The sequence below is a fragment of the Hyla sarda genome, chromosome 3 (genome assembly GCF_029499605.1).
Source record: "Hyla sarda isolate aHylSar1 chromosome 3, aHylSar1.hap1, whole genome shotgun sequence".
NCBI classification, from domain to species: domain Eukaryota; kingdom Metazoa; phylum Chordata; class Amphibia; order Anura; family Hylidae; genus Hyla; species Hyla sarda.
The window spans coordinates 402,084,906-402,108,693 of NC_079191.1; the positions used below are offsets into that span (position 1 = coordinate 402,084,906).

Genomic DNA, 23,788 nt, shown 5'->3' on the forward strand with positions numbered 1-23,788 from the left:
AGGCCTTAAACAATGTTCCTCTCATTAAAGGGGTACTCCACTGGAAAACATTTTCTTTTAAATCAACTGGTGCCCAAAAGGTAAACAGATTTGTAAATGACTTCTATTAAAAAATCCCAAGCTCACTGCATACAGATATACACAAATCCCTGAAGTCAATGGGAGCCATATACACTGCTCAAAAAAATAAAGGGAACACTTAAACAACACAATGTAACTCAAGTCAATGACACTTCTGTGAAATCCCACTGTCCACTCAGGAAGCAACACTGATTGACAATCAATTTCACATGCTGTTGTGCAAATGGAACAGACAACAGGTGGAAATTATAGGAAATTAGCAAGGCACCCCCCAATAAAGGAGTGCACTTCTGCAGGTGGTGACCACAGACCACTTCTCAGTTCCTATGCTTCCTGGCTGATGTTTTGGTCACTTTTGAATGCTGGCAGTGCTTTCACTCTAGTGGTAGCATGAGACGGAGTCTACAACCCACACAAGTGGCTCAGGTATTGCAGCTCATCCAGGATGGCACATCAATGCGAGCTGTGGCAAGAAGGTTTGCTGTGTCTGTCAGCGTAGTGTCCAGAGCATGGAGGCGCTACCAGGAGACAGGCCAGTACATCAGGAGACGAGGAGGAGGCCGTAGGAGAGCAACAACTTATCAGCAGGACAGATACCTCGGCCTTTGTGCAAGGAGGAGCAGGTGGAGCACTGCCAGAGCCCTGCAAAATTGCCTCCAGCAGGCCACAAATGTGTATGTGTCCACTCAAACGGTCAGAAACAGACTCCATGAGGGTGGTATGAGGGCCCGACGTCCACAGGTGGGGGTTGTGCTTACAGCCCAACACAGTGCAGGACATTTGGCATTTTCCAGAGAACAACAAAAATGGCAAGTTCGCCATTGGCGCCCAGTGCTCTTTACAGATGAAAGCAGGTTCACACTGAGCACATGTGACAGAGTCTGGAGACGCTGTGGAGAATGTTCTGCTGCCTGCAACATTCTCTGGCATGACCGGTTTGGCGGTGGGTCAGTAACAAATCCACCAACGCCACGTTGCACCACAGACTGTCCAGGAGTTGGCGGATGCTTTAGTCCAGGTCTGGGAGGACATCCCTCAGGAGACCATCCTCCACCTCATCAGGATCATGCCCAGGCATTCTAGGGAGGTCATACGGGCACGTGGAGGCCACACACACTACTGAGCCTCATTGTGACTTGTTTTAAGGACATTACATAAAGTTGGATCAGCCTGTAGTGTGGTTTTCCACTTTGATTTTGAGTGTGACTCCATATCCAGACCTCCATGGGTTGATAAATTTGATTTCCATCGATAATTTTTGTGTGATTTTGTTTTCAGCACATTCAACTATGTAAAGATGAAAGTATTTCATACGATTAGTTCATTCATTCAGATTTAGGATGTGTTATCTCAGTGTTCCCTTAATTTTTTGAGCAGTGTATATACACTGGTAGTGAGCAACATCTTCTGCCACACACCACCAATTTGGGAAGCTTTCTGGACAATATGGGAGAGCAGAAAAATATAAATATACACTGAACTATAGGAAGATAAAACATCACCCAAAAAAAACAAAAAAAAATAAAAAACACAGAATCATGTATTATACTTACTTGTCCTGCAGTGTCATAGAGTCCAAGGAGATATTGTCTACCACCGACGGTAACGCTGACTGAAAAAAAACAAAAACACATTATAGTAGGTTAAATAAAACATGTAAGGCTCTATTGCAGTGTTTCCCAATGACGGTGCCTCCAGCTGTTGCAAAACTACAACTTCCAGCATGCCTGGACGACACATACTAAGCTGCTTGAATATGTATTTATTGTAATACAGAATTACCTATTTCATTAATCATGACTGTCTATAACAGTGGTCTTCAACCTGCGGACCTCCAGATGTTGCAAAACTACAACTCCCAGCATGCCCGGACAGCCATCGGCTGTAATTGCCGATACCGATAATGCCCAAAATCGTGATTATCGGCCGATAATATCGGCCATACCGATAATCGGTCGATCCCTACTAAGGGTTGTTACTATTTGGCATCTGTGGAAGGCATCTGTTTAACCTCTTCAGGACATAGGGCGTATGGATACGCCCTGCATCCCGAGTCCTTAAGGACCGAGGGCGTATCCATACGCCCGTGGGAATTCCGGCCCCCACCGCTAGCCGGTTGGGGACCGGAGCCGGATGCCTGCTGAAATCATTCAGCAGGCATCCCGACATATCGCCCAGGGGGGTCATTATGCCCCCCCATGTCGGCGATCGCCGCAGATCGCTGGACAATTCAGTCCAGCGATCTGCGGCGATTCCGGGTCAATCGGGTCTCCAGTGACCCGATGACCCAGAATTACTGGCTGTTCGGGGCCGTCTCTGACGGCCCCGAACAGCCAGAGCCTGCAGGGGTGAGGTGGCACTGGTGCCACCTCACGATCGCCCTGATTCGTCGGCCGGATTACCGGCCAACCAATCAGGGCGCCTGCTGCGGGTGTCACTCCCGCACCCGCTCCGCCCCTCTTCTGGAGGACGTGAGCGGGTGCGGGACGTGCACCCCGGGTGCTGGGGACCCCGATCCCCGGCGTTAATGTTGGGATCGGGGCCCCAGGAGCAGCGGCGGCGGCGGGACTGACCTGCAGCGTCTGGATCGTTGGAGGTGAGTGACAGCCTCCTGCTGTTGCTTAGCAACAGCTCCCAGCATGCAAAAAGGGCATGCTGGGAGCTGTAGTTATGCAACAGCAGGAGGCAGACCACCACAACTCCCAGCATTCCCTTATGGGCATGCTGGGACTTATGGTTTTACAATAGCTGGAGGCACATTCTTTCTATGGAAAAGTGTACCTTCAGCTGTTGTATAACTACAACTCCCAGCTTGCACAAACAGCTAAAGTGCATGCTGGGAGTTGTAGTGGTGTATCTGCTGGTTGCATAACTACAACTCCCAGCATGCCCGTTGGCTGTCGGTGACTGCTGAGAGTTGTAGTTTTGCAACAGCTGAAGGCACACTGGTTGTGAAACTCAGAGTTTTTTTTTACCTAACTCAGTGTTTCACGACCGGTGTGCCTCCACCTGTTGCAAACTACAACTCTCAGCAGTCACCGTACACCATGCACCGTACATGCTGGGAGTTGTAGTTTTGCAACAGCTGGAGGCACACTGGTTGTGAAACACTGAGTTAGGTCACAAACTCAGTGATACATAACCAGTGTGCCTACAGTTGTTGCAAAACTGCAACTCTCAGCAGTCACCGACAGCCAACGGGCATGCTGGGAGTTGCAGTTATGCAACAGCTGGATGTCCCCCCCAATGTGAACGTACAGGGTACACTCACATGGGCGGAGGATTACAGTAAGTATCTGGCTGCAAATTTGAGCTGCCGCAAACTTTCTGCTGCAGCTCAAACTGCCAGCGAGAAACTACTGTGAACCCCCGCCCGTGTGACTGTACCCTAAAAACACTACACTACACTAACAAAAAATAAAATAAAAAGTAAAAAACACTACGTATACACATACCCCTACACAGCCCCCCTCCCCTCCCCAATAAAAATGAAAAACGTCTGGTACGCCACTGTTTCCAAAACGGAGCCTCCAGCTGTTGCAAAACAACTCCCAGTATTGTCGGACAGCCGTTGACTGTCCAGGCATGCTGGGAGTTTTGCAACAGCTGGAGGCACCCTGGCGTAGAATACCCCTATGTCCACCCCTATGCAAGTCCCTAATTTAGGCCTCAAATGCGCATGGCGCTCTCACTTTGGAGCCCTGTAGTATTTCAAGGCAACAGTTTAGGGTCACATATGGGGTATCGCCGTACTCGGGAGAAATTGGGTTACAAATTTTGGGGGGTATTTTCTGCTTTTACCCTTTTTAAAAATGTAAAATTTTTGGGAAAACAAGCATTTTAGGTAAAAAAATAAATTTTTTTTTACATATGCAAAAGTCGTGAAACACCTGTGGGGTATAAAGGTTCACTTAACCCCTTGTTACGTTCCCCGAGGGGTCTAGTTTCCAAAATGGTATGCCATGCGGGTTTTTTTTTTTGCTGTCCTGGCACCATAGGGGCTTCCTAAATGCGGCATGCCTCCAGAGCAAAATTTGCTTTCAAAAAGCCAAATGTGACTCCGTCTCTTCCGAGACCTGTAGTGCGCCAGCAGAGCACTTTTCACCCCCATATGGGGTGTTTTCTGAATCAGGAGAAATTGGGCTTCAAATTTTTAGGGGTATTTTCTGCTATTACCCTTTTTAAAAATAAAACATTTTTGGGAAAACAAGCATTTTAGGTAAAAAATTTTTTTTTTTTTTTTTACATTTGCAAAAGTCGTGAAAACACCTGTGGGGTATTAAGGTTCACTTTATCCCATGTTACATTCCCCGAGGGGTCTAGTTTCCAAAATGGTAAGCCATGTGTTTTTTTTTTTGCTGTTCTGGCACCATAAGGGCTTCCTAAAGGTAACATGCCCCCCAAAAACCATTTCAGAAAAACGTACTCTCCAAAATCCCCTTGTCGCTCCTTCCCTTCTGAGCCCTCTACTGCGCCCGCCGAACACTTTACATAGACATATGAGGTATGTGCTTACTCGAGAGAAATTGGGCTACAAATACAAGTAAAAATTTTGTCCTTTTACCCCTTGTAAAAATTCGAAAATTGGGTCTACAAGAACATGTAATTGTAAAAAATGAAGATTGTGAATTTTCTCCTTCACTTTGCTGCTATTCGTGGGAAACACCTAAAGGGTTAAAACGCTGACAGAATGTCATTTTGAATACTTTGGTGGGTGCAGTTTTTATAATGGGGTCATTTATGGGGTATTTCTAATATGAAGACCCTTCAAATCCACTTCAAACCTGAACTGGTCCCTGAAAAATACTGAGTTTGAAAATTTTGTGAAAAATCGGAAAATTGCTGCTGACCGTTGAAGCCCTCTGGTGTCTTCCAAAAGTAAAAACTCATCAATTTTATGATGCAAACATAAAGTAGACATATTGTATATGTGAACAAAAAAAAATGTATTCGTAATATCCATTTTCCTTACAAGCAGAGAGCTTCAAAGTTAGAAAAATGCAAAATTTTCTAATTTTTCATCAAATTTACGGATTTTTCACCAAAAAAGGATGCAAGTATCGACAAAAATCTACCACTATGTTAAACTAGAATATGTCACGAAAAAACAATCTCGGAATCAGAATGATAATAAAAGCATTCCAGAGTTATTAATGTTTAAAGTGACAGTGGTCAGATGTGCAAAAAACGCTCCGGTCCTTAAGGCCAAAATGGGCTCCGTCCTGAAGGGATTAAGGCTGGGTTCACATCACGTTTTTAAACTACGGTTCCCGCATACGTTTTCATTAGTGAAAACGTATGGAACGGTATTGAAAACGGTATACATAGGAAAAGAATTGCAAACCGCATGCACCCTGATGCATACGGTTGCATAAGGTTTGCTTGCAATATGGTTTTTAACAGTACTCCAAACCGTGTTCAACCACGGTTTTGACTCAGGGTAAAAACCGTATTGCAACCACATACCTTTTTTTTTTTTTTTTTTTTAACATGGACGTCAATGGGAAACGCACATGTATACGGTTCCTATTATATACAAGAAGAATCCAATCTGACACCTTACTGTATTGTTCGCCATCATGGCTACATTGTGACTCCGTGTGATCCTAACATTATAGCGGAATACTCAAAATACTTATCAACCACACACAAAGAAAGGAGTAACTAAAATACTGCTTGAATGAATTGAATATCTTTATTGAATCAATAAAAAATGTAACATAAGACCAAAATTAGGCTAAAATGGACAAAGACCTCCAAACACAGGCCGAGCAACAGTACAGAGACACGGGGGGAGATTTATCAAAACCTGTGCAGAGGAAAACTTGCCCAGTTGCCCATAGCAACCAATCAGCTTGCTTCTTTCATTTTTATGAAGGCCTGTGAAAAATGAAAGAAGCGATCTGATTGGTTGCTATGGGCAACTGGGCAAGTTTTCCTCTGCACAGGTTTTGATAAATCTCCCCCTCGGACACTATTATAATAATCTGGGGGGAAAAAACTCTGTAGGAGTTATATCCAGTGCACCTGCACAGTAAGGAATCAATCCTATAAAGACACTGGGGACCCCGGCTGGGTGAATAAACCCTCCGGGAGGAAGCCTCCCAGTGTCTAACTAACACCCGCATCAGAGTGCATTAGCTACTCGCAACAAAAAAAGGTCAGTGCATAAGGTGCTGATTAGGGCTTACCCATTCTAAAGTGCCGTGCTCCGCTCCCCAATGCCGTTTCGTTTCCTTTTTCCGTTTTTTTTTCCTTCCCCCCCCCCCCCCCCCAGATTATTATAATAGTGTCCGTGTCTCTGTACTGTTGCTCGGCCTGTGTTTGGAGGTCTTTGTCCATTTTAGCCTCATTTTGGTCTTATGTTAATTTTTTATTGATTTAATAAAGATATTCAATTCATTCAAGCGGTATTTTAGTTACTCCTACTCCTTTCTGTGTGTGGTTGATATGTATACGGTTCCATACGGCAAAACCGTATGCGTTTTTTCTTTGCCCATGCGCATTTGCATCCTAAAGTCCCCTCCCAAGACCCCTCCCATTAAAAATGGACAGATTTTTGAAAAACTTATGTTTTTTATAAAATATTAAAACAGACGGAACTGTATGCACTTTTAAAAATAGTATACGGTTTAAAAACGCATACGGTTTACTTTTTTCCATACTGTTCCATCCGTTTTTTTTCCCATACAGTTTTTGATAGAAAACGTATGCGGGAACCGCAGTTGAAAAACGTGATGTGCACCCATCCTAACACATACATCCAGGTATCTGCAATAAATGAAGGCCATAAACATGATGAGAACAGAGCCTTATACCGTAAGAGGTTACTCCAGTGGAAAACAATTCTTTTTAAATCAACTGGTTCCAGAATTTTAAACAGATTTGTAAATTACTTCTATTTAAAAATCTTAATCCTTCCAGTACTTATCAGCTGCTGTATGCTCCACAGGAAGTTCTTTTCTTTTTTAATTTCATTTCTGTCTGACCACAGTGCTCTCTGCTGACACCTCTGTCCATGTCAGGAACTGTCCAGAGCAGGATAGGTTTGCTATGGGGATTTTCTCCTGCTCTGGACAGCTCCTAAATGGACAGAGGTATCAGCAGAGAGCACTGTGGTCAGACAGAAAATAAATTCAAAAAGAGAAGAACTTCCTGTGGAGCATACAGCAGCTAATAAGTACTGGAAGGATTAAGATTTTTAAATAGAAGTAAATTACAAATCTGATTAACTTTCTGGCACCATTTGATGTAAAAAAAAAAAAATTGTATTCCACCAGAGTACTCCTTTAAATGCACGTCTCCAAATGTTTTTTCATTTTCATGTCAATCGGAAATGTCAGAGGGAAAAAAAAGGGATGGAGGTACAGGGTCATACCCTTTTGGTCTGGGTTTTGATGAATCTAAAAACTGCGAAATTTCATGGAGTCATGATATACATTGCAAAATGCCTTCATATTCTATGTTTTCCTGGGCACAGGTCCACTTTGCATATGTCAAATTCCATCTGTCAGGCGTCTTTATCTGAAGCAAAACTTATGCTGAAATATACTCCAAGAAGAGCCAGCGTGCCAGCTGCCAGCTTTCCTGGCACATCAGACTCTTACGCGGAGTATGTGAGAACACTGGCTCAATGTCATACACTTGTTCAGCTTTCCCATGATGGCCCGGCCAGACGGTGCTCAGTATCACATCCTAATATAGCCTAGAAAGAGGAAGTCTCAGCAGAGCCAAGTACAATATAAGGGTAAGCTTCACCTCAAGACCATCGAAACACAAGCAACTGGGAACCATCTAAGAAAACCGTCTTCATCTCTTTTGCAATAAGGAATAACAATTGTACTCCGACCACAATGTTCACAAGACTCTTGGTGGTCTTTTAGCCTTAAAAAGGTTGTTTCACAGTCCTAGAGAAAGTCCCCCATAAGAACCCTCCTTTAACAAAGATGGATGTTCATCAGACGAACCCCATTAATCCATCTATTACATGGATGGCCATTTACTTGGCTGCTCCTCCCAACACAATAACAATTGATCACTAGGTAAAGGCCCCGATACACATCAGAGAAAATCAGCTGAAACCTTCATTAGGGTATAAACAGTCTTCAGTGTGCATGGCGGGCCCCCGATACTGATGATAATCGGGGAGAGGGATGGGATATGTTGAATTTTAACGCCCAATGCCAGGCCAAACATGAATGTGCATGGGGAAATCAGTAGGAATAATGAAGGTCTATGGGCACCTTACAGTGCACCCGATACTGCAGTTCGGGGACAAAAGGCCTCTTTACATGGGCAGTCAGGCTCCCGATTACAAGCGCTGACCTTGCTGATTGGCACATGTTTACACAAGGCTCAATTAATTGTGCACCCATTAACGATTATTTTAGCAGGCACACAAAAGAAGTGACCGGCCAACAAACCAGAGCTTTCTCGTGTTTCCGCTGATCGCCGGCCCTTTTACACAGGCTATTTATTCCTAGAAACACACATTCAGATGATAATCTGCCATGTAAAAGGGCCTTAAAGGGGTATTCCAGGTAAAAACTTTCAACTGGCTCCAGAAAGTTAAATAGATTTGTAAATTACTTCTATTAAAAAAAATCTTAATCCTTTCAATATTTATCAGCTGCTGAAGTTGAGTTGTTGTTTTCTGTCTGACAACAGTGCTCACTGCTGACATCTCTGCTTGTCTCGGGAACTGCACAGAGTAGAAGAGGCTTGCTATGGGGATTTGCTTCTAAACTGGGCGGTTCCCGAGACACGTGTCATCAGAGAGCACTTGGACAGAAAAGAACAACTCAACTTCAGCAGCTCTTAAGTACTGAAAGGATTAAGATTTTTTAATAGAATTAATCTACAAATCTGTTTAACTCTGTTTAACTCTGGAGCTAGTTGATATATAAAAAAAAGTTTTTTCCTGGAATACCCCTTTAATGGTCTATTCACACGTACAGTATTCAGCTGCAGATTTCAATGTAAACTAAATTACTGAACACAGCTTCAAATCTGCGCAGAATACTGTACATGTGAATAGACCCTAAAAGGGTATTCCAGGATTCTTTTTTCCTTCAGCCATAGAACCCATGAGGCCAAGTTATAATACTGTGTATTACGCTTCTCTTACCTCCGTGCGCCACTTTGTCCTAGTTCCATGCACAGGACCCACACCCATAAGTGCTGCAGTGCAAGTCTTTTTATTTTACTGTTATCTCGGACCTTTCCCAGCATTCCATGCAATATGTCATTAGTCACATGGTCTCCAGGGGACATGGCTATGTTGCAGTGGATGTATAACAGGTTGGAAGGGATATACTGACGAAATGTTATCCACCCACCCACAGCAACACAGCCACACCCCCTGGAGACCATGTGACTTATGACCTGTTGTCTCTGGCCACATGGAATGCTGGGAAAGGTCAACAGTAGAATAAAAAGACTTCAGCACCTCTTGGTGAAGGTCCTGTATATGGAACTGGGACAAAGTGACACATGGAAGTAATAGAAGCAGATTACATTGGTTTATAACTTGGCCTCTTGGGTTCTAAGGCTGAAAAAAATCATCTGGAATACCCTTTAAATTTGGGATGAGTTACCATACCAGAAACAGATGAATGAGTAAGAGTCTATTGCGGAATTCCGCTTCAAATTAACGCCCATAGACTTCTATGGGATTCCGCACTCCCATTCAACCCTCTGAAAATCCGCTTGCGTAATTGGAATTTCAGAAGGTTGAATGGGAGTGCGAAATCCTATAGAAGTCTATGAGCGTTAATCTGAGGCGGAATTCCGCAAGCAGAAATTCCACCGCCTGGATAGACCCTTAGGCTGGTCTGACCAGTTGAAATGTATCTCTTTGTATCCTGTGCGTCTTGCATGACTACATGTGATTAATTCCCAATAAAGATATACTTTGTTCACGAGCAGCTGAGTTGCCCACTTTTGTAATCGGTGGGGGTGGGTGGGAGTAGTTTCTTGCAGCCATAACATGAAGAGTTAAATGTAGATAAAATAGAAGTGGATTATGGAAACAACCTAAACTACAAAAATATATCTAACCGACCTTGTATTCACATAATATGTCTATCCACAGCAGTGTACACAGGTCCTGCCCCCCATGTCAGCTGAATATATGGACCAGGGATGACACAATTGGCATCATAGTTATCTCTATGGATTATTCCACTGCCTTCCAGGAAAGGATGGGGTGGGGACTGAGAAGACAGCAGAACTATTGTGCCTGTGAGTGGGATGTCAGGGAAACTGGGTTCAGCTGCTGAGAGCTAAGAGACGACCTCTGGCTGCCAAGCTGCTGTACACACTGCAATGAGAAGGGTAAAGGCAGTGGCACTGACCGGGCATCATGTGGCTGGCTACCAAAGAGGTCAGTCTTGTGAAGCTGATGATCAACAGGCACTAGATCAGATGGCTCCTATACCTGGTGCAGCTGGATTTACGATGTGGAGACCCATGATTAACACCAAGGGGGCACATTTACGAATACTGGGGCATATCGAATACTGGGGCATATGCCAAGGGGTCTCACAATGTGGAATATTTGACAGTGCACGCCAATAAGCAACTACTCCAGGTTACATACAGCTAGTTTGCTGCCATTTTTAATAATGAGACACTGAAAAAAATGTCCTAGTGTTTCTTCCTAGCCCACGTAGCAAGCTAATAGACTTACACAAGGATACACAATGGAAGACATTTATTTTGCTAAGCAGTGCACCAAAAAACCTGCTATGGGCATAAGCCACAGGTTATTTCAAGCATGTGCAATATGGGTCTATTTCTGTACCCAACAACAGGTCTAAAGTTTCAGTTACTACTTCCCCTGCTATCACTACAATTAGGGTTAGGCTAGGGTTAGGCTAGGGTCAGGGTTAAAGCTAGGGTTACTACTCCCCTGCTACCACTACTATTAGGTTTAGGGTTAGGCCACAGTTTGGCTAGGGTTACTACAGCTCAGGGTATACTAGGGTTTTACTATGGTCAGGGTAAGGCTAGGGTTACTAATATCCATCCTGCCACTACTACTAGGCTTAGGGTTTAGCTAGGGTTATTAGTGCACCTGCTGCCACTACCACAAGGGTTAGGGTTAGGCTGGGGATTAGCTAGGAAAAGGGTAAGGCTAGAGTTACTACTACCCCTTCTGTCAATACTACTTGGCTTAGGGTTAGGCTGGGGTATGGCTAGGGTTACTATTGCCCCTGATGCCACTACAACTAGGGTTAGGGTTAGGCTGGGGTTTGATTAATGTAAGGCTAGAGTTACTACTACCCTCTGCTGCTACTACTACTACTACATTTGGACTAGGGTTAGGGTTACTACTATCCCAACTGCTGTTACTACTAAAGTTAGGGTTTGGGGTCTTGGCATTAGAGTGCTTGAGAGGGTTTAAAGGGGTACTTTATTTAATTTTTTTTTTTTTTTTAATCAACTGGTGCCAGAAAGTTAAACAGATTTGTAAATTACTTCTATTAAAAAATCTTAATCCTTCCAGTACTTATTAGCTTCTGAATACTACAGAGGAAATTATTTTCTTTTTGGAACACAGAGCTCTCTGCTGACATCACAAGCACAGTGCTCTCTGCTGACATCTCTGCCCATTTTAAGAACTGTCCAGAGTAGGAGAAAATCCCCATAGCAAACATATGCTGCTCTGGACAGTTCCTAAAATGGACAGAGATGTCAGCAGAGAACACTGTGCTCGTGATGTCAGCAGAGAGCACTGTGTTCCAAAAAGAAAATCATTTCCTCTGTAGTATTCAGCAGCTAATAAGTACTGGAAGGATTAAGATTATTTAATAGAAGTAATTTACAAATCTGTTTAACTTTCTGGCACCAGTTGATTTAAGGATAGGGGATAAGTTTGAGATCGCGAGGGGTCCGACCGCTGGGGCCCCCTGCGATCTCTCTGTACGGGGGCCAGGCTCTCTGGCCAGATAGCGGGTGTCAACCTCCGCACGAAGCGGCGGCCAACACGCCCCCTTAATACATCTCTATGGCAGAGCCGGAGATTGCCAAAGGCAGCGCTTCGGCTCTGCCATAGAGTTGTATTGAGGGGGCATGTCGGCCGCTGCTTCGTGCGGAGGTCGACACGCCCCCTTCCCGCGGGCTGTCGGGGCTCCGTACAGGAGATCGCAGGGGGGCCCAGTGGTCGGACCCCCCGCGATCTCAAACTTATCCCCTATCCTTAGGATAGGGGATAAGTTGTTCACCACTGGGTTCACCACTGGACTACTCCTTTAAGAAAAAAAAGGCCACTGGCCACTTTGATGGAATTAAACTGAAAACAAATTTCAGGAAATTTACTCCACCAAAAACCCAAACGACTAGCATTATAGGGCTCTGAGAAGATGTTAGTTTAGGACATTAGACCTGTGGTTGGACTGGGACATTCAGTCATAATACAGGCACAGAAATGAGGCTAGCTTTAGAGCGCTACCCACGTTGGTATACGGCAGACACTTACAAGGCTATGCTATCGTACGTTGTGAAGACTGCTCTGCACTTGCATTGTATCGTATCGCCCTCGTCTGAAGTAGCGATATGGTGACTGTGCCACTTTTGTGTCTAGAAGGTCAATAGAAGGTCACAAGACTGGCATAGTTGAAACTTTCGGCTACTACTTTCAAGAGGAAATGAGCATGTTGGATGTCGCTTCGAAGTGATTGCTGCCCGACATGCCGTATTAGCTACATGCATAGAAACTATGATCAGTTTAGTGTTGCCCATAGCAACCAAAGTTCAACTTCATATTCAAACTCTGGGTGCTACGGGTAACAAGGAAACCTTCTGGGAGACCATTTTCATACATGAGGTGACTACTTACCACCTCTGTGCTTTAGAGCCCCTTAGGTAAAGGCTGTTCAACTACTCTGGTCACAACGCATCGCCAAAGACTGCATCACAGCTAGTGAAAGTGAAAGTGGTTGCGTTGTGACATGAAAGTGTCCGTAACTGCGATTTTACAGAAATCCAGCAGGTTCGGACTTATGAGAACCATGGGGCTGTGCATGTCACAAAGAGACCACCTTCACTTTCACTAGCTGTGATGCCATCATCACAGCATATTGTGACCACAGTAGTCAGGTAGTCGACGGGCGCTACAGCACAGAGGTGGTAAGCAGTCAGAAAATGGGGCCTCATGTATCATAATCATCTCCTAGAAGGTTTCCTTGTAACCCGTAGCAACCAGAGTTTGAATATGAAGCTGAACTTTGGTTGCTATGGGCAACGTTAAACTGATCCAATCAGTTCCTATGCTATGTAGTTAATATGGTATGACGGGCACCAATCACTTAGACTGACCACCATCCAGCATTCTAATGGGGCGTTACAGCACAGTGGCGGTAACCAGTTTCCTTGTTACCCATAGCAACCAGACTTTAAATATAAAGCTAAACTATGGTTGCTATGGGCAACACTAAAGTGATCCGAACAGTTTCTATGCAATGTAGATAATACGGCACAATGGCACCAATCGCTTTGAATAGTCTCCTAGAAAATTTCCTTGTTACCCGTAGCAACCAGAGTTTGAATCTGTATCTAAACTTTGGTTGCTATGGGCAACGCTAAACTGATCCGAACAGTTTCTATGAATGTAGCTTATCCGGCACAACGGGCACCAATTGCTTTGACAGAGCACCATCCATTAAGGGGCGGTGGTAACCAGTAACACAATGGGGCCTTATGTATCAGAACCTTTGCCTAGAAAGTTTCCTTGTTACCCGTAGCAACCAGTTTGAATATGAAGCTGAACTTAGGTTGCTATGGGCAACGCTATACTGATCAGAACAGTTTCTTTACAATGTAGCCAATACGGCACGACGGGCATCAATCGGAGCACCATCCAGCACGGAGTTGGTAACTCCTGTATTAGGGCGCATTCACACCACGTTTTTGCAATACAGTTCCCGTATCAGGTTTTTCATGAAATACGGATTCCTCAAAACCGGACTAAACTGTATCAAAACGTGTGTACAAATTTCAACCCGTATACAGTTAAAAAAACGTATACGGTTTGAAAAATGATGTCCGGTTGCATCCCTTTTTTAAGAAAAAAACGTATACGTTTTTAACTTTTCACTCCATTTTGAACAAAGTTTCACTTGTTTGATTGAAATTCCAAGAAAAAAAAACTGCGCAAAGTCAAAAACCGCATGGTGAAAACCAATGGAACCGTACGCACATACAGTTCTGTACGGTTCCCATTGACTCCCATGTAAGGCTGCATTCACACCACGTTTTTGCAATATAGTTCCCGTATACTTTTCTATGGGAAAACCGTACGGAACCGTATAGAAAACCGTATGCATTGACTCTCCATTGAAAACCGTATGCCAACAGATGCATCAGGTTGTGTCAGTTTTGCATTCTGTACGGTTTTGTCAGTTTTTTTCCCCGTACAAAAACCATAGTCTACCACGGTTTTTTGGTCCGGCTGAAAAACTGTATTAAACCGTATAAGTTTTTTTAAACATGGGAGTCAATGGGAACCGTACAGAACTGTATGTGCGTACGGTTCCATCCGTTTTTTTTCACCATACGGTTTTTGACTTTGCACAGTTTTTTTTCTTAGAATTTCAATCAAACAAACTTTATTCAAAATGTGGGGAAAAGTTAAAAACTTATAAGTTTGTTTTCTTAAAAAACGGATGCAAACGGACATCATTTTTCAAACCGTGAAATTTGTACACACGTTCAGGTTTTGAGGAATCTGTTTTTTCATTAAAAACCTGATACAGGAACTGTATTAAAAACGTATACGGTTCAATACAGTTTTTCACCTGGACCAAAAACCGGGGTAGACTACGGTTTTGGGTACGGGAAAAAAAAACGGACAAAAATCTTTTGGCATACGGTTTTCAATGGAGAGTCAATGCATACGGTTTTCAATACGGTTCCGTACGGTTTTCACATTGAAAACGTATACGGGAACTGTATTGCAAAAACGTGGTGTGAATGCACCCTTAGTGTGGTCCCCTAGAACAGTGGGCCTTCAGCTGTTGCAAAACTACAACTCCCAGCAAGCCCGGACAGCCAACGGCTGTCCGGGCTTGCTGGGAGTTGTAGTTTTGCAACAACTGTTGGGTCCACAGTTTGAAGACCACTGTCCTGGAAGATTTGCTTGATGCCCATAGCAACCAGCTTTTGAATATAAAACTGGGCCTTGGTTGCTATGGGCAATGCCAAGCTGTCAATGCACGCACTAAGGGCACCAATCGCCAGACCGCCATCCAACGCGCTCATTAGCTCCTCCAAGTCCTACGCCACCATGCCAGTCATGTGACTTCACGGTTGACTTTCTAGACACAAAAGTGGCGCAGTCACCGTATCTGCTCCATCAGATCTCAAAAGTTGCCATCAGCAGATGCCAATGGCAAGACATAGGTAAAAAGTTGTGCCAAAAGGAGAAGTGCCAGGGCATGGGTTGGCACCAGCAGCCTAACACATACACACAAACATATAAAGCACAAAAGTACAACTTACCAGCATAGTGGTCGAACACAGTGGGCACGTATTCCTCCGGGAAGGCATCGTTGGCATAGCTCATGAGCAGGCAAGTTTTGCCCACCGCCCCGTCGCCCACCACCACGCATTTCAGCATGCTATTTGCACTCCCATTCGCCATGGATCCTCGTCATCTTAGGGAGCTGGCCAGGTCACAGTGCCCCCCAGCATGTCATGCCCTCCGGTGCCCGTCCCCGGCAGCCCTGGCACTGATGACACAATGGGAAGTTTGTGCAGCGCATCTCCCCGTGTCCCTGCCCTCCTGGTCGGGCACACACACACCGAGCCTTCCTTCTTCTCCTCCTCCTCCTCCTGTAAAAATAAGATTATTTCTTCCAAAGTCTGCACTTGTGCCCCCCTCCCCCAACTTGTCAGGGCACAACACTTTCCGGCGCTGCAGTCTCAGCCTAGCCTGGTTGTGGGGGTTGCAGGGAGAACACAGGCAGCTAATGTACTGGGCTAAGGGAGCGTCTCCAAAGAGCCTCCTGCAGCCGCCGACGAAGAGGACTGCTGTGTGCCACCACCACATGTCACCACTGAACACTGCAGGCTGGCATCTAAAGGGCACTCACAGGCATCATGCCCCAGCAGCCTCTTAGGGATGGATGTGAAACAACTGGTCCAGGTGCAGGGATTTCATATGTTGTAGTTTTCTGACACAATGTTACTTATACCCCCATTACAAATATAAGGTTTGGTTCACAATGCGTTTTTTTTTGTGTGTCTTCCTTTCACTGGATCCATAACACTACGCTGTTGTGTATGCAAAAAAAAAAAAAAAAAAATATGTATGTTACAATCAGTTATCAATTTCTTTTTTTTTTTTTTTTTTTTTACAATTTAAAGGTGCGTTCACATTGCACTTTTTGTATTCTGTTTCAGCGTTTACGTTACAGTGCGTTTAATTTTACTGTTACACTACACTACTGTGTGTGGCAAATAAATGTATACATTACTAACGGGGTTTATATATACATATATATATATTATATATATATATATATATATATATATATATATATATATATATATAAAACCAAAGAATAAGTTGGCCAGCACTATTGATTCCAAACTATTATATGGACCTGGCTCACAGGTGCAGGCTGCTGAGCTAAATATACAGCAACAGGAGAATACAGCAGCACACTGCTAGCACAAAGATATAGATAAAACATGAGTATATAGAAGAAACATGAGTATATAGATAGAACGTGAAACGCTATACAGGCGCCATCTTGGAACTCACTGCGGCGCTGCACTCCGCCATGTCTGTACTTTTCTCTTCCTCGTGCAGACTGAAGAGGTCGCGCTGCAATGCTCCTTTTATGTGGGGCTTCTCCAAAATGGCTGCCGGCCGGAAGGACGTCATCGGTGCAGCCCCGACTTCCGGTCCCCCGGTGAACACCAGCAATGAATTTAAGTTCCCTTTTGGCTGCCACACGTGTATTTGATGTCCACGCCCAGGGGCAGGTCGTGGAGCAGCGTGGGACTTCTTCGCGCGCTTTCCAGGCAAGTAATTAACCCCTTCAGGGATGGATGGCCCAGAGGATCGTAGTATGGCTTCGCTACGCACTTTACACATCTTCGCAGCAAATACATTTCCGCCTCCCCCTTACTTTTCGTGCGCACCATTCACACACAGTATTAGAAGCACAGTCCCGTACACATGTGTGCGCACAATTATTCGCAGCTTGCGAAATCTTTTCACAGTTCTTAATGGGGGAGTACTCTTTAATGGTGGCAACAGCTGTAGGCACACACCCGTATCCTGTTCGTAAGACCCCAAAAAGCTATGTGGTGAGCTTGGGGAATGTAGGGTGAACAGGGGTGTTGCAGGGTATAGCATTAACCCATGATTTTCGTGACGCCAGGGTGCGGGCTTCCTCTATACATACTGTATTTTTCGCCATATAAGACACTCCGGCATATAAGACGCACCCAATTTTAAAGGATGAAAATCTAGAAAAAAAAGATTCTGAACCAAATACAATGTAAAGTAAAGTATAGGACAGTGATCTTCGTCACCGCTGCCCTGGATGTCGCCCTCCATCGCTGTCGCTTTGTCCCCAGGGTGTCCCCGTCGCTCCGGAACATCTCTGCTGCCCGGTATCCTCGCTCTCCGTCGCCGCCATCACGTCGCTACGCACGCCGCTCCAATTGGATGACGGGACGGCGTGCGAGACGACGTGGTGTCCTGTAAGCTGTTCGGGATGCCGCGGTTTCACCGCGGCGGTCCCGAACAGCTCGACTGAGGAGCCGGGTTAGTGTCACTTTCACTTCAGATGTGGCGGTCAGCTTTGATCGCCGCATCTTAAGGGTTAATACAGGGCATCACCGCGATCGGTGATGTCCTGTATTAGCCGCGGGTCCCGGCCGTTGATGGCCGCAGGGACCGCCGCGATAGGACAGAGTTTTAATGTGTATTTTCCGTATAAGACGTCTTATACGGCAAAAAATACGGTATATGTCCTACCGCCGCCCGTCCCAGGAACGATAGGGAGGAATAAGGATTGTCCACAGCAGAAGTAGTAATAAACTGGAATTAACTTTACTGCAGATTTTATGCAGATGATGATAACAAACAGTCTTTTACAAGAGGACCGGGATTTAGGCTCCTCACAAGGTGGCTTGGACTTTGTAGTAAAATAAGCTTTTATTTTGCTGTATGCTGTTCCACTGAATTTAGGGGTATGTTTAGGTTCAGTAGTCACGTAGAATTGGTAAGATTTGAGTCGGATTAACTCACGGTTTAGAAAGTGGCTGAAGTGGAAGGCTTCAGGCCTAGCTTGTCTTGTAGCTGTGATAACAGATCTGCTCAGTTTGGTAGTCCGGAACTAAGAGCGAGATTATTGGATGAAGCGCCCTTATATACAGAAGGTTCAGGATGAAAGCTTATTGGTCCCCAAACCAAGGCATTATGGTTACATCACATGACCCAAAGGTCCTTAAACCTAGCATAACACAATTCACTAGAAATCACATGACCAAAGGTCCTATACATCAATTACATTATCATAGAATATATTAAATATATACATGTCTAAATGGCATTATGAGGCGATTAGGGATTAACCCACCAGGAAAGCCCTACCAGCATGGAGGAACTCTGACTGTGGGGACTTACAACAAAGGTACGGGACCAAGTCCAGTACCAGGACGCCACACTACCTATAGTCAAGTCCAGCCTAAAGTCAAGATTCTAAAGTCCATTACAAGTCTTATTGGTCCCAGCAAGCTGCAAGGTCCTTCTGTGTCCCTGGCCACCTCTCTGGGATTCTGGCCTAGCTGTGAAGAAAATAACACCTATCTGAACTCAGTAAAGCCTCCATTAAACCATAGCTTGGTTGTTGACTCTCCTTTCACTGCCTAGCCATTGGAATAGAGGTGATACCGTTTGTGTGGTTCCGGTACCCAAAAACCACTTACCACGTTATAGATGTTATTATCTTCACAGCTAGGCCACAATCCCAGAGAGGTGGCCAGGAACACAGAAGGACCTCGCAGCTTGCTGGGACCAATCAGACTTGTAATGGACTTTAGAATCTTGACTTTAGGCTGGACTTGACTATAGGTAGTAGTGACAGCAGACATAGACTTTGAATTACTGGAATGACTGTAGATTTGAGGCCTTCCAGGTACTGGACACTAGCACTGAGATCTCTGGTGTTTGCTGGTCTCAGTAAAGAAGAGAGAGAATTGTAATGGCCATCCCCTTATATAGAGGGGGGCTGAGCCAAAGCCAGTTGGTCAAACTGGTGGTCATGTGTTAAGCTGGTGCCCTCTGGCTAACGTGATAACATAAACATAACATGTGACATCTCCCACGTCCTTTAGACAACATCTCACAGGTCCTTTATACTGACTATACATTAGCTGTCCCTATGCCGAAGTGGAACTGTTATCTTTTGCTTGTGTTTGCCGGGGGACAGGAAGTCAGAGCTGCACCGATGACGTCCTTCTGGCTGGCGGCCATCTTGTGGGAGCCACATATAAAAGAAGCCAGGCGGCCAGACCTCTACAGTCTCGAGATGGCAGCAAGGTGTACAGAGATGGTGGAGCCCACCGCAACACGTGAGGAGAGCAGTAAGATGGTGCCGGAGCAGAGGAAAGTTGCCACAGCGCAACTTTTCTGGGACCTTGCCGACCGCTTGCAGCAGTTGTCCCTTGGGGCTGAGAAGGCCTGCAACCTACCCCTGCTACCGGAGGACAACGAGTGGCCGGCTACCCCGAAAGGGGCATCACCTGGGACATCAGGAATGGCATCACCGGTGAGACTGTCCCCTCCCCACCGGACATGGGGATCCTGGGCTGAGATTCCGACTGAAGACTCAGATGTGAGTACTCCGGCTGAAGCCGCCTTTTCTTCTTCATCCAGCCTAGAGAGAGAGGTCCCCTTGTCCCTGGTGACTCCAGCCAGCGCATGCCCACGATCACCCCCTCTTCCGAAATGGGTGTTCGGTGATGAGCCTCCGTTGATACAGTAAATGTGGGACCACGTCCTTCCCCTGCCGAGGAAGACTCATCCACCAGTCCCCACAGCTGAGGCAGAAAGGGCCCACAGGGAGGCTGAAATCTCCGATGTTATGGAAAAATTAAAGGCCCAGCATAGGGAGAGGTATGGCCCGAAACGCCTCCCGTACGAAGTCCAGACAGAGCAGCAGTGGGACACAAAAAAATTTGAAGCTCTGTATATCCGCATGCTGGACTACCCCCGAGAGGGTGAAGCACCCTTAGAGCGTCGACGCGCCACAGTGGTCAAGTTTGACAAGGCCAGAGGCTTCGGGACCCTCCTGGACTGCCGACACGGAGGGACCATATTGGTCAACAGAAGAGCCGTTCAGCAAGACGACCTGCCCAAAATAATATATGTATGTCAAAAAGAAAAAAAATGAAAGTGAGATTTATGTATGTAGTGGCATTACTGTAATCATGCATACTTCTAGTCGACTCTATGGCTCTATGGCCATTCCATCCCTCTACCTTAAGGGACCTACGTTGAGGACGACTTTTTCTCAAGTAAGGGGGTTTGTGGTGTCCCGGTACAGGACCTGGGCCTGTCCCTGTTGTCAGGATCCGGAGTGGTATGCAGGGTAGATACAGGTAGTGGATCCTCTATGTCAGTGAGGTGATGATGTGGGCCGTACCAGGGGAACGGAATCTAAGGGGTTACTGGTTTTCACCTGAGCCCGCCGCAAAGCGGGATGGACTTGCTGCGGCAGGTAACCCCCAGGTCGTTCCACCCGATAGCGACTCAACCTCACTGACTGCTGAGTCAGGCGCGGTACAGAAGGACTAGGCAAAAGGCAAGGTCAGACGTAGCAGAGGGTCAGGGCAGGCAGCAACGGTTCGTAGTCAAGGGCAATGGCAAGGGTCTGGATGCACTGGCAAAGGACACATGGGAACGCTTTCACTGGCACAAGGCAACAAGATCCGGCAGGGACAGGAAGGGGAAGTGGGTTTTTATAGTGTAGGGAGTGCTTGAAACTAATTGGGCCAGGCACCAATTAATGGTGCACTGGCCCTTTAAATCTGAGAGACCCGGCGCGTGCGCCCTAGAGAACGGGGCCGCGCACGCCAGGACTGAGCAGGAGGACGGGGCCGGTGAGTGACATGGGACGCGATCCGAGAGCGGGCACGTCCCGTGCCTCGGATCGCGTCCCCTCCGATGACACGGGAGCAGCGGTGCCGATCGGAGCGATGCATGCAGTGGCACGCCGCGAGCGCTCCAGGTCCCGTGAAAGTACCCCCCCACTTGGGTCTCCCCCTCTTTTTTGAACCGAGGAATCTGTGGATGAGATCTTTGTCTAAAATATTGGCCTCGGGTTCCCATGATCTCTCCTCAGGGCCACAATTCTCCCAATCTACCGAAATTTTTTTTTTACCTCGGACGATCTTGGAGGCGAGGATTTCTTTAACGGAGAAGACATCAGAGGAGCCAGAAATGGGAGCAGGAACAGTGACCTTGGGAGAAAAGCAGTTAAGTACAAGAGGTTTGAGAAGAGACACATGGAAAGAGTTAGGAAGAGAAGAGGAAAGATGAAGCTTGTAAGAGACAGAATTGATTTGATTCTTGATTTTAAAAGGGCCGAGGTAGCGAGGACCCAACTTGTAGCTAGGGACACGAAACCGTATGTATTTGGCAGAGAGCCACACATCTTTCCCCAGGGAGAAAGACAGGAGGAGTTCTTCTCTTTTTATCTGCATGTCTCTTCATACAAGACAAGGCCAGTAGGAGCGACTTTTGAGTCTCCTTCCAGATAGCGGAGAAGTCCCGGGTTACTTCATCCACGGCAGGCACTCCAGAAGAAGTGGGAATGGGGAGGGGGGGCAGAGGGTGACGGCCGTACACCACAAAAAATGGAGATTTGGCGGAAGACTCAGAATTTTTGAAATTGTACGAGAATTCAGCCCAGGGCAGAAGGTCGACCCAATCATCTTGGCGGGAGGAGACAAAATGTCGCAAGTAGTCACCAAGAATCTGGTTCACTCTTTCCACTTGTCCATTGGATTGGGGGTGATAGGAGGATGAGAAATGTAATTTGATCTTTAATTGATTACAGAGAGCTCTCCAAAATTTTGACACAAATTGAACGCCTCTATCCGAGACGATATGCGTGGGAAGCCCATGAAGACGAAAAATCTGCAGAAAAAATTGCTTCACCAACTGTGGCGCAGAAGGAAGGCCTGGAAGCAGAATAAAGTGAGCCATTTTGGAAAATGATCAACGACCACCCAGATGACAGTGTTGCCATGGGATACAGGAAGGTCAGTGATGAAGTCCATGGCTATGTGGGACCAAGGCTGTTCAGGCACCGGCAGCGGATGGAGAAGACCTGAAGGCTTCTGATGTGGGGTCTTGTCACGTGCACACACTGTACAGGCTCGTACGAAATCGGTCACATCCTTTTCCAAGGAGGACCACCAATAGTGTCTGGCAATCAACTGTAAAGTATTTTTGATTCCAGCGTGACCAGCCAGAAGGGAGGAATGGCCCCATTTGAGGATCCGGAGGCGAAGACAGGGAGGAACATAAGTCTTTCCTGGAGGGATAGGCACCAGAGATGCAGGAGCAGAAGAGATCAGACACTCAGGGGGGATGATGTGCTGAGGAAGGGTCTCTGCTTCAGAGGCATCGGTGGTGCGAGATAGAGCATCAGCTCTGACATTCTTGACTGCGGGACGAAAATGGATTTGAAAGTTGAAACGGGCAAAAAACAATGACCACCTAGCCTGGCGAGGATTTAGCCTCTGGGCAGATTGAAGATAAGACAGATTTTTGTGATCTGTATAGATGGTGGTGGGGTGAAGGGATCCTTCCAGAAGATGTCTCCACTCCTCAAGGGCCAACTTAATCGCCAATAGTTCACGGTCTCCAATGGAATAGTTTTTTTCTGGAGGAGAAAAGGTTTTGGAGAAAAATCCACAAGTGACATTTTTTCCTTTAGCGGATTTTTGTAGGAGAACAGCTCCGGCTCCAACAGAGGAAGCGTCAACCATGAGGAAGAAGGGCTTCAGAGGATCTGGTCTGGACAAGACTGGAGCAGAGGAGAAGGCGGCTTTGAGGTGGTTAAAGGCTTTCTCCGCCTGTGGCAGCCAGGATTTCGGATTAGCATTTTTCTTAGTCAGTGCTACAATAGGAGCAACGATGGTGGAGAAGTGGGGAATAAATTGACGATAATAATTTGCAAATCCGAGAAATCTTTGGATTGCTCGCAGACCAGTGGGACGTGGCCAATCCATTACCGCAGATAGTTTATCAGGGTCCATTTGAAGACCTTGTCCAGACACAATGTATCCCAGAAAGGGAAGACTGCTGCGTTCGAATAGACACTTCTCAATTTTGGCGTAAAGTTGATTTTGGTGTAGTCGCTGGAGCATTTGACGAACATGAAGGCGATGTTCCTCTAGGTTGGAGGAAAAAATAAAGATGTCGTCAAGATAGACTACCACACAGGAGTACAGCATGTCCCGAAAAATCTCATTAACAAAGTCCTGAAAGACTGCTGGGGCGTTGCATATACCAAAGGGCATGACTAGGTATTCAAAGTGACCATCTCTGGTATTAAGGCGGTTTTCCATTCCTCGCCTGCTCGAATACGGATGAGGTTATATGCGCCCCTTAGATCAAGTTTGGTGAAAATCTTAGCACCACGCAGTCGGTCGAAGAGTTTGGAGATGAGAGGCA

The 23,788-nt window shown here is 45.8% G+C and overlaps 1 protein-coding gene across 1 annotated transcript in view; it reads right to left on the bottom strand.

Annotated features, from left to right (window-relative positions):
• The window catches only part of RHOQ (ras homolog family member Q), a 60,873-nt gene extending 44,763 nt beyond the window's left edge, over positions 1–16,110 (bottom strand). Inside the window, exons 1-2 of the mRNA XM_056568102.1 lie at positions 15,583–16,110; positions 1,635–1,693 (exon numbers count right to left, since the gene is read on the bottom strand). Of these exons, the coding sequence (XP_056424077.1) occupies positions 1,635–1,693; positions 15,583–15,724 (201 nt within the window). The 5' untranslated portion in view covers positions 15,725–16,110. The remainder of the gene's footprint in view (positions 1–1,634; positions 1,694–15,582) is intronic.
• Positions 16,111–23,788: the final 7,678 nt, after the last annotated feature.